Source organism: Nelumbo lutea, chromosome 8 (assembly GCF_056320005.1).
Source record: "Nelumbo lutea isolate HS-2025 chromosome 8, American lotus-T2T, whole genome shotgun sequence".
In the NCBI taxonomy this organism is placed as follows: Eukaryota; Viridiplantae; Streptophyta; class Magnoliopsida; order Proteales; family Nelumbonaceae; genus Nelumbo; species Nelumbo lutea.
The window spans coordinates 2,761,605-2,777,429 of NC_142691.1; the positions used below are offsets into that span (position 1 = coordinate 2,761,605).

A 15,825-nucleotide genomic window follows, 5' to 3' on the forward strand; every position below is an offset into this window, starting at 1 on the left:
AAAATGAAAACTAATAGCATAGTTTAAGTAAATCAATGAAACTATAGGGGGTGTTCTAGTAAATGACTGCAATAACAATAATGTTGGTATTGTCTGGTCTTAGCAGTTTGATCGAATGCCCCCATATCAAGGGATCCTTCTTTTTTTTGGATTTTGGGAGGGGGAAAGTTGGTCAATGGGATTTTGATTTCCATTGACCAAAAACCCCATGTTCTTTTTTTAGATTTATGTGGGGACCGAGAAAAGTTTATTTTCCTAGGTGGGTAAATAACTTTTCCACTTGGGGGGAGGGGGGAAGTTGCCAACACTTGAATGAGATAAAAATGCCCTTTTTAATAAGGGATTTTTATGGTTAAAATGGTCATTGCCTTATTTACATGAGAAATAAAAAGAACATGGGTAAATGCACTTACCTCGAAAAGTCTTTCCTAAAAATAACTTATGCATTTGAATCCGAATCTCCTACCCACACAAACTTTGCCCATGTCTACCCACATAACATCGCAACCACATATAAAGAACTTCTCATCCTCTTACATAACATTATGCAGGGGACTACACAAATTCTGCCCACGTCTACCCACAAGGACCATGACACATTATCCCTGAGTCAACGTCTACCCACAAGGACCACGACACATTATCTACGAAAAAGGAACGGCCCAACTATGAAGTATCAACTTAGCTTTCTACAAGGAAGATAGTCAATATTTTTGGACTTGGACAGTTGAAATCATTTCCTTGTTCAATTTCATTTTCATTTTTTTCCGAATTGAACCGGCCTAGACCATTAGACATGGTGAATGACCCAATCGATTTAATTTACAATCCTGACCTTCTTGGCATCTCCTTAGTTCCTCCCCGTCACAGGATCGGAAGAGCTTGAACAAGTATTACGTGTTTTATTTAATTTTTGCGGAGGCAAATCTGGATATAGCAAGCTTCCATGTCGATGGCACTCTTGTTTCGCAGACCTGTTTTCCTAAAAAATGCACACCATGGCTTCAGAAACCATTGCCTATCTCACGCTACTCCTGTTTCTGTGACAATGTGAGTTGCCCATTTTGTGTCTGTTTGAATTTGTTTGGTATAAACTTAAACTAATCATTTGCAGAGATTCTAGTTGTTTTCTTCAAATCAAAGTAAAATTAAGAGGGGGGTGGAGAGAGAGAGAGAGAGGTGGAGTAAGAATTTGCATGGTTACATCCTTTTTGTTTCGAATTCTCTGTTTCTACTAGAGCCGGAGCTGCTTTTCTCGTTCATATTCAAATCTAATTTTCTGGATAATCTAACTCTAAGCAACACTGTAAGATTGGAGTGATTTTTCTCGATCCACATCGCCATTTACAGGAAGATCACTCCGGTAGCTTCACAAAAGCGAGAAAGGGGAAAACTCTCCATCTCGGAGGTTCATACCCCTTCAGCTACCCAACTTCACACCGCATGTTCGTCGGGTCTCCGGTTCGACCGGTTGCCGTCATCAAATCAAGAGTGCGATCGGGGGCAAAGCCAGATGATGAAATTCGGAGAATTTGTGGTTCGAGAGGCCTTTCTCGATGAAGAGTACTGGGTAGGTGAGGTCAGATGTGGTCTTAATACAAGATGGAACCACGACCATGAATTTTTCTTTATTTTTTGCCCCTTTGCTCTATTTCCTTTTGTTGACAAGTTTATGGCTGTGAGCCTGTTGACTGTTTTTTTGTTTTGTGGTAGACAGCGGCTTGGTTGAGAGCTGAAAGCCACTGGGAGGGTCGACCAATTGAGCGGTTTGTGTTTAAACCAAATTGCCTTCCACAGTTCCACCCCTTTCTTTATCTGAAAATTTGGTAGAAAACCCACCAAATCTAGGAAGTGGGCAGCTCTTATCCGGCCAATAACTCAATAAGTTCTCAGTCTCTGTGATTGTGATGAATTCGCATTTCGTCCTCACGGCTCCTTGCAGCTATGCATCATGAATATCTTGCTATGAATAAAAATATATAGGCTCACTTTGGAAGGATTATAAATATAAATTTGCACATTATAAATACATATAAAATAATGCATATTTGTATTTGTATTATAAGAGTTCATTTGGTTTGTAAGAATAGGGGTCTGAAATCGGAATTGGAATGGACTATTCTGATTCCGGCTGTTTGGTTGGGCGAAATAGGAATCCCATTCCCATTCCTGCTGGAATGACATTCCCCCATTTGAGGGAATGACCATTCCATGCCCCTCCCTTGAGAATGAAATCCTATTCCTGCTGATTTTAATTCTCATTCCCATTCATGTCTGAACAAAACAGATTATGGGAATAGACCATTCCAATTCTAATTCCGGAGGATTTTGATTCTGGTTATAATTCTGATTCCAATTAGGAACCAAACGGATACTAAGATTTTGCATTATAATCAGAATTATATATAATGTGCATTAGAATTGGAATGGTCTATTCCCATATTTGTATTTATATTCCTTCCAAACTGAGCCATAGGCCTAGTTTGAAAGGAGTACGAATGAAAATATGTAGAGTGCAAAACTTTATATTTTGTATTATTTTTTATGTATTTGTATTGTACATATTTGTATTTATACTCTTTCCAAATTGAGTCATAGGTTCAGATTAAAAAGAGTATAAATACAAATATATATAATACAAATACATCAAAAATAATACAAAATTTACACTTTATATATACATATCTATACTCCTTCCAAATTAAGCCACAAGTATGTAGATATTCTTAATGCATGCTGAAAAAAAAAAGCTGTGAGGACAGTTTTGTGAGGACGAAATCTCAATTCAATTGTAATTTTCAAAATGATGTCCCACATGGCCACATTCCTACTGCCTGGTTGGTTGATATCTTGTGCTGCCCATTTTCTCTCTCTGCGTGACATGCTAATCCATACAGCCAATGTGGGCCAAGGTTACTATTGAGGGCCCCTTTGGGGGGATTTTTGAACAACGGCTTCTGGTATTTTAAGGTGGGCCCTATGTAACAAATTCAAAAGTAATGCTTGGTGAAAATGAGGAAAACCCACAACTTTCGAAATGCTAGTTGAGCAATTCTCACATGCTCAACCAACGCGGCTTCTCCATAGCAGCTTGATTGGGGCCTGAATAGAATTTGTATTTATATGAACTAGTGTATCTCCATAGACAGCTAATCCTAGGGAGAGCCGTGCCTCACATATATCATAATTTTGCTGGTATATACATAAAAATGGATTCATTATTTATGTGGCATCCTGGTCACAAATTTTCCTTCTTAATGCAGTTATGTTGATAGCTATAAAAGGAAATATACAGAGCAGGTAATATTTTAATGCTATTTCATTTCCATATACTTAGATGATGTATAATCATGCAGTTGTGCTTCTTATTTAGGCCTTTTTTTTCGATTCATGATTTAGACCCCATTTGACACCTGGGGGGGCTTAAGTGATAATTGAGTTACTGTAGCTTAACAAGGACACACACATACAAAAGAAAAAAGCTATGGTTACTTTATAACTAAGCTGCATTATCAAAAGAAACTTCAAAGGAGTATCATCTAAGGGTCCCTTTGGTTCATATTTGGAATCAGAATCATAGTCCCTTGAAATCAGAATCAGAATAGTCCATTCTCATAGTCTGGTTCAGACAAAATTTGGAATGAAAATTAGAATCAGTTGGAATAGGATTTCATTTCCAAGAAAGAGAGAGAGAATTGTCATTCTCTTAAATGGGGGAATGTTATTCCATCAGGAATAAGAATGAGATTCTGCTTCCACCCAATCAAACAGCTATTGATTCCAATTTCAAACCCCTATTCCTATGAACCAAATGGGCTGTAAGTGTTTACTGGATTTTTAAGTAGCTTTTACCTTGGTTATAGAAGCTGAAGCAACAAAATGAAAGCCCTCCTAATGGAAGTGCACACCGCACAATAGGTGCAGCAAATGCGGGAGTGAATTCTCCAAACAGAGGCCATGCTTTCTGGGCTGTGTAGGCTGTCAACATGGTTCTCCTACATGACTAGAGGTGTAAAATCGGGCTGTGCCTCCCCGACATGAACTTGGACTGGCCCGGCACATTAGAGAATAAAATGTGAACAAGCCAGTTTTAAACCAAACACACAGTTGGAAATGCAATCTCATTGAAGTTAAACAGCCAAAATTTTCTCATGTCTGAGTCTTTCTACTTGTAAGTTCTAACTATATTATATAATCTGTAGGAATTCAATGCACTAAAAAGAAGATGCAGCGGGCAGCATGCCCACGAGTGTATTTGTCTTGTTGCGGTATGACATCAAATGTTTGCTTCACCTATTCATCTCCGTGATAAATTTAATATAGATCAAGGTTTAAAATATCGATATGGGTAGGGATATATCGGGTGAATCAATATTTTTTTTTCTTAAAATTGGTTCAGGGGGCGGTTTAGGGCTCCTCCACCGTCTGAATCAGTTAGACCCTCAATGCACCTACTGTAGAGACGTATCAGAGAGATTCCAAACGATACGTATTAGCTGATATGTATCAATACTTTGAACCTTGATCCAAATCAGCACAGTTGAAATCTGTTGCAAATAAGACATGTACAGTGGGCTATATAAATCAATTAGGAATGAATACATCTGTTACCAAATATATATATAGACTGATGGTTTCTAGCCCACTGTACACTGCCTTGTTTAGTGGTCTATCGCAAATGAACGTCATAAATCATAATATTAAAACGAAATTGAGATCTGGTCCTCATATAGACACTGAACTCACAGCCACATCATTGTGTATTAGGAACATCTTCCATGAATAATAATATATTTGTATGGGTGATGTTCCTAATTTACGAATAGATTATCTGTGGGGCGCCCATGCAAATTCATCAAAACATTGGTGAAGTGAGTTCTAAGGTACAAAGCAAACAATTTCACATTATTTTTCTTTATTCTTCAATTCAAGTAACAAGGGATTCTTATGCAATGTTGTTTAAAAACATCTTTAGGTAAAGAAAGAAGCGAGGAATGTACAACGCACTGTAGTTGGAACTCTAGATTTAAACATCCAGGAGGCGTTGCAAGGAGAGATGCATCCAGGGGTAAAATATGTTGTGATGGATCTATTTAATGTGGGGATCAAATTAATCACTAGAAGAAATAATCTATTGTTGATTAATTCCTTCAATTAATAGGAACCCGTGAAGGCTCTGATACTTTCCAGAATAAACAGAGGGAGACCTTGCAAATACGGCTATATAGCCAACTTGTGTGTAGCCAAATTTGCACGTCGACAAGGGATTGCAAGTAACATGCTGTATTTTGCTATTGAATATGCCAAGTCAAATGGTATGCATATGTCACCGTAGTCACACTCGTTGAAACATTGTTCAGTGTTTATTGGCGTTTGGTTTGCAGGAATTCAAACTGTTTGATTGCATAAAATTGGAATCTAATTTTCATTCTTGGTGGAATGGCATCCGCATATTAGAGAATGGTCATTTCTTCTCCTTCTCCTAGAAATGAGAATCCATTCCAACCAATTTTAATTTGGATTTCGTTTCTAATTCTAGTCTGAACCAAACTGATGAAGGGAATTGATCATTTTGATTCTGATTCCAAAAGATTTCGATTATAAACCAAACAGATCCTCATGGTTGTCAAAAATGAAAATGTATGAATTATCCCCTTTATTTTTTATTTTTTAACTTGTATTTAGCAGGTGTGGCAAATATATTTGTGCATGTTCATGGAGATAACCTGCCTGCATGGGCATTGTACCATAAGATGGGTTTTCAGGTGATATGGCCAATTTGATTCTTTAGCCATCTTCCTGGTTTTATTTTTTTGTTTTTCAAGACTGATGCAAGCTCTTTCTTCCTTCAGGTAGTTGAAAAGGAGAGTTCTCGTTGGTTAGAGGGTCAGATTTATTTGCTTTGGTTAAAGACCTGAGTCACCCGACAACTTCTTCATTCAATTCTTTGTCTTGAAAAAATTTCTAATAGAATATGGATATTCTACATTGATCAAACCTTTCCAAAAGGGTTGAAATCTGTTGAAGTTTCTGTTACTATTTCTTGCAAGAAAAATTCAGGATACATTTTGGTATAAAAGCCAGAGTCCGCCATCCTCGTCTGCTTTCAGTGGCTTGTCTTTTAGCAGTTTTTATGTGGGATCGTTTTTCTGCATCCCCTATACCCCAGCAAAGGAAGCAATCGATCAACTCTTGCTTTGGAAATGTGGCTGCAAGATCCCATTCCAAATGCACCCTGAATTAACATAGGCTCTGCTGCGACTTCGTTGTGACTCCACAACTGAACACGGACACACCAGCACAGCAAATGAAAAACAGATCACATTATGTTACGAATTTTATTTTCAATTATTATGGGGCATTCTACAATGTGAATTGTTTTTATTGCTGTTGGAGTTCCAAAAATAAATCAAAACCATCATCTTGATGAGGGTAGATTTGGCCCTCAACTGAAATTGTGACACGTGGCACCTCGTGACCCGCCTGGGTATGACTTGTGCGAGCTGGTAACCCGCCCGAGCACCAGTCTGGCCGGCCTGGCGCGACCTGCGCGCGGCACACGCGACCTGCGCGGCACGCGCACGACACACGCGAATTGCGCACGGCCTGCACGAGCTGCGTGCGGCCTGCGGCCTGCGCGACTTGGCCGACCTGGACCAGCCTAGTGCATGATCCGGCCAAGTTGCCTATAAGGTGCCCACCGACAAACCTGGCCTAGACACTGACCCGCCGACTGACACAGGCGCTGACCTGACGACCTGGCCCAGACACTGACCCGCCGACTGACGCAGGCGCCCCCCTGACAACCCGGCCCAGGCGCCGACCTGTCCGCCTGACGACCTCGAGGAGTTCACCGCCGTACCCCGGTTCTAACAGGATGTGACGAGTCTTACTGTTTGGAGGCTTTTCACCCACCTAACCCGCGATGACTCCGGTATATAAAGACCTCACCCCCCAAAGGGGAGGGGATGAAAAAAAGGGAAGTAACCCTGCTCTCTAGCTCTCTCATATTATCTTCAAAGCTCTCTACAATAAGAGTGCTAACTTAAGCGTCGGAGAGCCCCCACTGGGAAAATACCCCCGGGACCTCTGATTCAGTTCTCGCAAGTCCTTCAGCTCCCGTCGCCTACGAAGAGGAGGAAAAGATGGAGTTCTTGGAGGTCCCTCAGCTCCCGCCACCTACAAAGAGGAGGAAAAGATGGAGTTCTCGCAGGTCCCTCAACTCCCACCACCTACAAAGAGGAGGAAAAGATGAAGTTCTCATAGGTCTCTCAGCTCCCGCTGCCTACAAAGGAAAGAAGACCACCTCATGTTGAGGGCAGTCGGATTGCGATGCACCAGGGAGCTCCAACATTCTCTAAGTCACCGGCCGCCTAGTAGGCAGTTCGCCACCGAGCAACTCGCCACCGGGCAGTTCGCCACCAGGCAGTTCGCCACCAGGGAGCTCGCCACCAGGTAGTTCGCCACCAAACAGTTCACCACCGGGCAGTTCGCCACCAGGCAGTTCGCCCCCAGGCAGTTCTCCACCCAGTAGTTCGCCAGTAGGTAGTTCACCACCAAGTAGCTCATCACTAAGGCACATCACCACCGGGTCAAATAACGAGGTACTTAGCCAAAAAAATTTGCATCACAAAACATTGGTACGTGGCCGAAAACGGTTACATCAATTGGCGCCATCTGTGGGAACACGCTACAAAAAGCTAAGTTCTCATCCTACAAAAGCTAAGTTCTCATCTTGCCAAAACTAAGTCCTCACTTTTTAGAAATTGAAACTATTGCTTTATAGTTTACATTCTTTATGAACTCAGAGACTATGCAAGGAGCTAACGAACTAAGTAGCTCTACCAACCTTACTTTCAATTCAGATAATACTACACCAGTCCTCTTCGCAAGGTCCCCCCTACAAATATGAGCTCTTCGTGGCTTTCGCGGGAGTTAGCGGCCAACTGACGACATAGGCGCCCTTACCGGTCGAGCCTTCCAAAGCTCCCGTGTGAGCTGGCAACCTAAAGTTAGTAGTGCTGCCCCTGAAGGTCGAGCTCCTAGTAGCTTCTTGTAGGAGTAGGTGACCGGCATTACGAAGCTGATGCAGGCCAAGCCTACGGGCCACATTACTACTTAAGACCCGATTGCCTCTCCGGCACGGGCAAAGTTAGAAAAGAGTAGACCACTAGTCACTCCAAAGCCTACGTGCCACATTACTACTTAAGACCCGGGCGCCTCTCCGGCATGGGCAAAGTCAAAAAAGAGTAGACCACTAGTCACTCCAAAGCCTACGGGCCACATTACTACTTAAGACCCGATCGCCTCTCCGGCACGGGCAAAGTCAAAAAAGAGTAGACCACTAGTCACTCCAAAGCCTATGGGCCACATTACTACCTAAGACTCGGTCGCCTCTCCGGCACGGGCAAAGTCAGAAAAGAGTAGAGCACTAGTCACTCCAAAGCTTATGGGCCACATTACTACTTAAGACCCGGTCGCCTCTCCGACACGGGCAAAGTCAGAAAAGAGTAGACCACTAGTCACTCCAAAGCCTACGGGCCACATTACTACTTAAGACCAGGTCGCCTCTCTGACACGGGCAAAGTAAAAAAAGAGTAGACCACTAGTCACTCCAAAGCCTACGGGCCACATTACTACTTAAGACCCGGTCGCCTCTCCGGCACGGGCAAAGTCAAAAAAGAGTAGACCACTAGTCACTCCAAAGCCTACGGGCCACATTACTACTTAAGACCCGATCGCCTCTCTGGCACGAGCAAAGTCAAAAAAGAATAGACCACTAGTCACTCCAAAGCCTACAGGCCACATTACTACTTAAGACCCGGTCGCCTCTCCGGCACGGGCAAAGTCAAAAAAGAGTAGACCACTAGTCACTCCAAAGCCTATGGGCCACATTACTACCTAAGACTTGGTCGCCTCTCCGGCACGGGCAATGTCAGAAAAGAGTAGACCACTAGTCACTCCAAAGCTTATGGGCCACATTACTACTTAAGACCCGGTCGCCTCTCCGGCACGGGCAATGTCAGAAAAGAGTAGACCACTAGTCACTCCAAAGCCTACGGGCCACATTACTACTTAAGACCAGGTCGCCTCTCTGACACGGGCAAAGTAAAAAAAGAGTAGACCACTAGTCACTCCAAAGCCTATGGGCCACATTACTACTTAAAACCCGGTCGCCTCTCTGGCACGGGCAAATTTAGAAAAGAGTAGACCACTGGTCACTCCCAAAGCCTACGGGCCACATTACTACTTAAGACCCGGTCGCCTCTCCAGCACGGGCAAAGTTAGAAAAGAGTAGACCACTGGTCACTCCCAAAGCCTACGGGTCACATTACTACTAAAAACCCGATCGCCTCTCTGGCACGGGCAAAAGTCAAAGAAGAGTAGACTACGAGTCGCTCCCAAAGCCTACGGGCCACACTAGTAATTGGATCAGCACTTACTAGATCATCGACTTACGGGCCAAAAGAAATCTACTCCCTTCGTTGAGTTACTATTAGCTCGGGAGTGGGGGGCTATTGATGAGGGCAAATTTGGCCCTCCAGTGAAATTGTGACACGTGGCACCTCGTGACAACTAGGAAAACACCCAGCCAACAAACTTACAAAGTTGGTGACTCGCCCGGGAACCAGTCTGGCCGGCCTGGCACGGCCTGACGCGCGCCTGCGCGACCTGCGCGCGGCACACGCGACCTGCACAGCGCGCAAGCGGCCTACGCGAACTGCGCGTGGCACGCGAGAACTGCGCACGGCCTGCGCGAGTTGTGTGCGGCGTGCGGCCTGCGCGACCTGGCTGACCTGGACCAGCCTAGTGCATGATCCGGCCAAGCCACCCATAAGGCGTCCACCGACAAACCTGGCCTAGACACTGACCTGCCAACTTACACAGGTGCTAGCTTGACGACCTGGTCTAGACACTGACCCGCCGACTGACACAGGCGCCGACCTGACGACCTGGCCTAGACACTGACCCGCCGACTGACGCAGGCGCTCCCCTGACAACCCGGCCCAGGCGTCGTCCTAGCCGCCTGACACAAGCGCCAGCTTGACGACCTCGAGGAGTTCACCGCCATACCCCGGTTCTGACAGGATGCGACGAGTCTTACCGTTTGAAGATTTTTCACCCACCTAACCCGCGAGGACTCCAGTATATAAAGACCTCACCCCCCAAAGGGGAGGGGATGAAAAAAAGGGAAGTAACCCTGCTCTCTAGCTCTCTCATATTATCTTCAAAGCTCATAAGAGTGCTAACTTAAGCGTCGGAGAGCCCCCACCGGGAAAATACCCCCGGGACCTCTGATTCAATTCTCGCAGGTCCTTCAGCTCCCGCCGCCTACGAAGAGGAGGAAAAGATGGAGTTCTCGGAGGTCCCTCAGCTCCCACCACCTACAAAGAGGAGGAAAAGATGGAGTTCTCGTAGGTCCCTCAACTCCCACCACCTACAAAGAGGTGGAAAAGATGATGTTCTCGCAGGTCCCTCAGCTCCCGCTGCCTACAAAGGAAAGAAGACCACCTCATGCTGAGGGCAGTCGGATTGCGCCGCACCAGGGAGCTCCAGCATTCTCTAAGTCACCGGCCGCCTAGTAGGCAGTTCGCCACCGAGCAACTCGCCACCGGGCAGTTTGCCACCAGGTAGTTCGCCACCAAGTAGTTCACCACTAGGCAGTTTTTCACCAAGCAGTTCGCCACCAGGCAGTTCACCACCAAGCAGTTCGCCACCAGGGAGCTCGCCACCAGGCAGTTCGCCACCAGACAGTTCACCACCGAACAGTTTGCCACCAGGCAGTTCGCCCCTAGGCAGTTCTCCACCGAGTAGTTCGCCAATAGGCAATTCACCACCAAGTAGCTCATCACTAAGGCACGCCACCACCGGGTCAAATAACGAGGTACTTAGCCAAAAAATTTTACATCACAAAACATTGGTACGTGGCTGAAAACGGTTACATCACATTTAATTTAAAAATAGATTATTTTTTAAAACAAAAATATAAAAACATATTCTTGGTTGTGTTTTTTGTTTTCAAAACTGGAATACAAAATATGTTCTTGAATCTGGTTTCAAAAACATGTTTTAATCTGTTTATTCAACTTCATGTTTCATAAATTATATAATTTCCATACTGAAAAAAATTGTTTTTGTTTTAAAAACCAATATTTTGTTGGTTAAAAAACATATACTATTTTTTGAATCAAAACTAACTTGTTTTTTTTTCTTTTAAAAATAAAAACAGAGTTCAAGAACATGATATTTATTTATTTTTGCTGATGTGATGATTCCAAAACAAATAAAAACAAAAACATCCATGTTGTAGAATGCCCCCTATGATGTTTGTTTTTAATTTGGGGTTGCAAGGAATAAGTACTATGACCTTAGCATACGATTAATGCGCCCAATCAAATAAGAATAGGGTTCCACTATGATATGGAAAAGATATGATAACTGAAAAACAACTGACCAATAACACAATCTTAAACGTGGTTAAGAACATGGTGTGATTTATCAAAATTCATGAGTGGGTTTTGATTGGTCAAAACTCCTTCCATACCATATCTTTTCCATATCATAGATTTTCCCATAAGAATAATGCTAACACCAACACTTGGGCTGTAAGTGGACTCTGAAATACCTGATTTGACTCCAAATCTAATTATTCCAGATTTTGATGTTATAATCGACATTCTATTGATAATTATGTAAAGTTTATAATTGACATTTAATACTTTATATTTACACACATTTATTGTACATATATAAATTATAAATAATTAATTTTTTAAACTTTCTTTATTTCTTTTTGTTATTTGCTTATTTGTTTTTATAATAATTTGTAAGATTATGACACTTCCTATGTGCTAATCTACCAAAACATGAGTTCATTTTAAATATATAAATTATAAATAATTAATTTTTTAAACTTTCTTTATTTCTTTTTGTTATTTGCTTATTAGTTTTTATAGTAATTTGTAAGATTAAGACACTTCCTATGTGCTTAACTACCAAAACATGAGTTCATTTTAAATCCTAAGGCTCAGTTTGGAAGGAGTACAAATGCAAATATGTAGAATGTAAATACATACAAAATAATACAAAATATAAGGTTTTGCACTCTACATATTTGCATTTGTACTCCTTCCAAGCTGAGCCTATTAAGTCTAAAGTTCTAATTACGGTGCAAATCTGAAATAGATACAGATTTTGCATTCATTTGTTTGTAATTATGATTTATATTTTTTATCTGATACAAAATTAGTATTTTTTTATTGTCTTATTTGCACTCAATGGCAATGTAAATTTTGCATCTTAAAAAATTCAAGAAAAATTTGCACCACCTGACCTTCCTACCAGAGAGTACACCACGCATGTTTGCTTCCTACTTCACTTGTTTGTCAAATGAATAAAAGACAAAATCAAATCTGAAGCAGAAATGCGTAATATTCTGAATTTATTACACTCAATCCATTTGCACACCCATGCATTTACACCAAATTAAAGCAATATAAATTTGGACTGTAAGCTGATTGTGCCTAATATATATTTTTATTGATGAGAGATGTGAGCTAGATTCATACAAAGACCATAGATAAGGAGACCGAGTCAGCCCCCACAACGTTCCACAGCACATTCTTGCCTGCCGTCTATGGAATACCTCCCGATGATATATTAGGAATGATGATATCATCATCAGAAAATATTCTCAATATACGGCTAGGATGTATTGTGGGACGTTGTGGGGGCAACTTGTGGGGAGCTGATTCGAACTCATAGGTAAAGTTATATCCACAAGAAAAGGAAAATGTGAAGATAGGATACAAAGGCCATAAATTAAGAGGGAGGCTGACGAGCAACGCAAAAGAGTGAATGCCTATTTTTTTCTGGAATTTTCACACAGTAGGCATAAAGAGGATATATATATATATATCCTTTACTCTCACTTCAGAAATTACCCACTTATAATGGTTTTAAAATTATAAATAATTTTTCTTAAAAATAATATCACGTATAAATGCACATACAAATTTACTAATACTAATATATATAAAACATAACATACCATATAAATCTGCGAAAATGATATGATTGAGAAGTAGAGCACCATCAGAGCCAAGAAAAGGACTGAGATATTGATCTTTGGTGAGTCGCACAAGATATCACACCATATCCTTTTGACGGTTGAGGGTTGCAAAGGCGATGGGCGACATACCAATATTGGATCTAATTTTTGGCAACTCTGGGTTCTTTCTCACCATCGCCATCGCGGCCCTGACATCTCCGGCCAAGGCTGCGTAAGCAAAAGCCGTCCTGCCCGATGATTCTTTCAATTCCAACGCTTCTGCAGGCATCACATCCACCAGCTTCTCCACCATCTTTCCATTTCCTGCAAATACCGCCAAATGAAGAGCCGTCTCGGACCTGTCGGAAATTGAGACGATTTTGGCATCCGAGTTCGATTTAAAGAACTCTTCCACTGCATTCCAGTCACCTTCATTGATAGCTCGGTGCAAGGGCGCGTAATATGCAGGGTCCTTGACTGTGGCTGTGGCTGTCATCACCGAAACCCAAAATTAAGCTAGCAAATTAATTCAGGAAAATCAAAGGAAACGCAGAGCTATCTTTTAGTTCACATAATAGTAATAATAATAATAATAATACGTAATAATAGAAATTAAGAAAACTGATGTACAACATTGAGCGGTGCCGGTGCTGGATTGGACCCTATTATGTTGTTCGGCTAATGAGGCGGCCATAAAGCTGCTGCTATTTCGTTAATTTGGTGATAGACTTCTCCCGTCATTGACATGATCAGTTAATTCCAGAGATATATAAGAAGGGAAATGGCTGTGATTCAGTTTTCACACTATATTCCTTGCCTCGTGTTTCAAGTCTATATCCTCAAGCAAGGGCAAGGCATATCAACTTTAAAAATTGAGAGGAATCACCATCTGCTGCATTCTATGTTCAAAGTAGTGGAAATATAATTTTATGAGATATATTATGTTTAAGATAGATACGGAGAAAATCAATATAATTTATTTTAAGATTGGACTATATGCTATAGACACATGATATCACCCATATTCCCAAAATTGTACGGTTGGATGATTTGAATTTAAAAATTATTAATGAGAGGGAAAACAGGATTATTAAAGGGATGTTTGGTGTCGATGTTGTTTTTTTTTTAAAAAAAAAAAACAGTGCCACGTTGGAGCTAGTTCAGCATTTCCATTTTTTGAATAAATTAGGTAGGCATTTGGCATTGGTGCTGGAAACATCGCACCGTTTTCTCATAAAAATGGTGTTGGGCATGTGGAATTGTAAGTGCTTATTTTATTTGGAATCAGTGTTGTTACATATGTTGTTTTTTGAGAAAATAACGTTGGTTTTGTTTGGTACCGTTGCTGGTAGCAACGTTTTCAACATTGATCTATTTATCCAATGTCTAAGATGATGCCACATCATTGCACCACTAGCAACAATGTGTTGTTTTCCTAGAAAACACCAAATTTGGCATTGCTCCATACCACACTTTTCCAATTTTCAAGGCATGGTCAAGAGCAACGTTTTTTTCTGGAAAAACGATATCAAACAAGAGGATGTTGTTTGAAGCACCACTTTCTCTGATGTGGTGACTACATGGCATCATTTTCTAAAAAAATGACATCGATGCCAAACATCGCCTAGAATGTTTGATTCAGGCAGTTTAAAAAAAAAGCGATATCGCCTCATAAATCAAAATAAGCTTAATAAAAGAAACGTCAATTTTGGCGTTTCATGTATCGGCCCACCATTGCCCCCAACAGCTGAATGACACGGGGTCGATGTGTATCTCATGTGTCTATTATTGTTTAATGCATAGGAATGTTCTGATGCTTCTTAATAAACTAATTCATTTTGTGCAACAATTTTTTTTTCATAAATAGGGCTTTGATGGTTTTTCATCCATACACTGCCTTCTTCTTCGCTGTCAAGCCCCCCACCTTCAATGTATATTGCATGTGTTTTACATTGTTCCCGATTATTAATATTGCATGTGTTTATTAATGTTAAATGTATATTGCATGACAATCCCGTACCTGTTGTTGACTAATTGTTAATCGGTTGTTAAGTGACATTTTAAAAGATATAAATGCCATTCGAGTGTCATCTAATTTTCTTTATCAATTATGCAAACATTGACCAAAAAAATTAATAGTCCACAATCCTTGCTTCTTCCATTCAAGAAAGTTGGGATTACATTTAAGTGAACATTTTGATGACCCTAACTTTCTTGAATAGAAGAAGCAAGGATTTGGGACTATTAATTTTTTTTGTCAAATGCATAGTTGATAAAGAAAATTAGATGAAATTCAAAGGGCATTTGCGTCTTTTAGTATCACTTAATGGCTGATTAACATCTATTTAACGACAGGTATTGGATTGTCACATTTTGAAAATTCAGGTACTGAATTGTCACATTTTAAAGTTCAGGGACCAAAGTGACACTAGACCCAAAGTACAGGATATTGAGAAATTTCCCCATGTTAAATGCATACTACCATACTTCTCAGTGCACACTAATTCATTTTGTGCAACAATTTTTTCATAAATAGGGTTTTAATGGTTTTCCATCCATATCCTGTCTTCTTCTTCATCGTCAAGCCCCCCACCGCTGCAACTCCTCACCATTGCCAATGTTGGTAAGCATACATACAATTTTTCTCCTTTCTGTTTTAACATGAAAACTCATATTATCTCATTGTACCTTCATTCTAGATTTCTAGAGTTGAATGAGGTCACTGCAATTCTTCATCATTCGGCCATCGTCGGTAACGACAGTAAGCATGCATA

At 41.2% G+C, this 15,825-nt stretch overlaps 1 protein-coding gene and 1 long non-coding RNA gene across 8 annotated transcripts; one reads left to right on the plus strand and one right to left on the minus strand.

The window, feature by feature from the left end:
* The first annotated feature begins 551 nt into the window (after positions 1-551).
* Positions 552-6,079, plus strand: LOC148842184 (GCN5-related N-acetyltransferase 6, chloroplastic-like). 6 transcript variants are annotated; one of them, XM_088957624.1, is made up of 10 exons: positions 552-1,050; positions 1,351-1,574; positions 1,718-1,766; positions 3,264-3,300; positions 4,203-4,268; positions 4,827-4,883; positions 4,976-5,068; positions 5,162-5,315; positions 5,686-5,765; positions 5,853-6,079. In XM_088957624.1, the coding sequence occupies exons 1-10, from the start codon at positions 947-949 to the stop codon at positions 5,916-5,918; spliced, it is 930 nt and encodes a 309-aa protein (XP_088813750.1). In that variant the 5' UTR covers positions 552-946; the 3' UTR covers positions 5,919-6,079. The 6 variants fall into 6 exon arrangements, with proteins under 6 accessions (XP_088813750.1, XP_088813752.1, XP_088813754.1 ...); XM_088957623.1 differs by having other exon boundaries at positions 560-1,050; positions 1,351-1,570; positions 1,714-1,766; XM_088957625.1 differs by having other exon boundaries at positions 563-1,050; positions 1,351-1,570; positions 1,714-1,766; positions 5,689-5,765.
* LOC148842185 (uncharacterized) lies at positions 5,935-13,935 on the minus strand. 2 transcript variants are annotated; one of them, XR_016103245.1, is made up of 3 exons: positions 13,685-13,929; positions 13,052-13,540; positions 5,935-6,280 (listed from the first exon to the last, which is right to left on the minus strand). It is a non-coding gene; the product is annotated as an uncharacterized LOC148842185 (long non-coding RNA). The 2 variants fall into 2 exon arrangements; XR_016103244.1 differs by lacking the exon at positions 5,935-6,280 and having other exon boundaries at positions 12,907-13,540; positions 13,685-13,935.
* Positions 13,936-15,825: the final 1,890 nt, after the last annotated feature.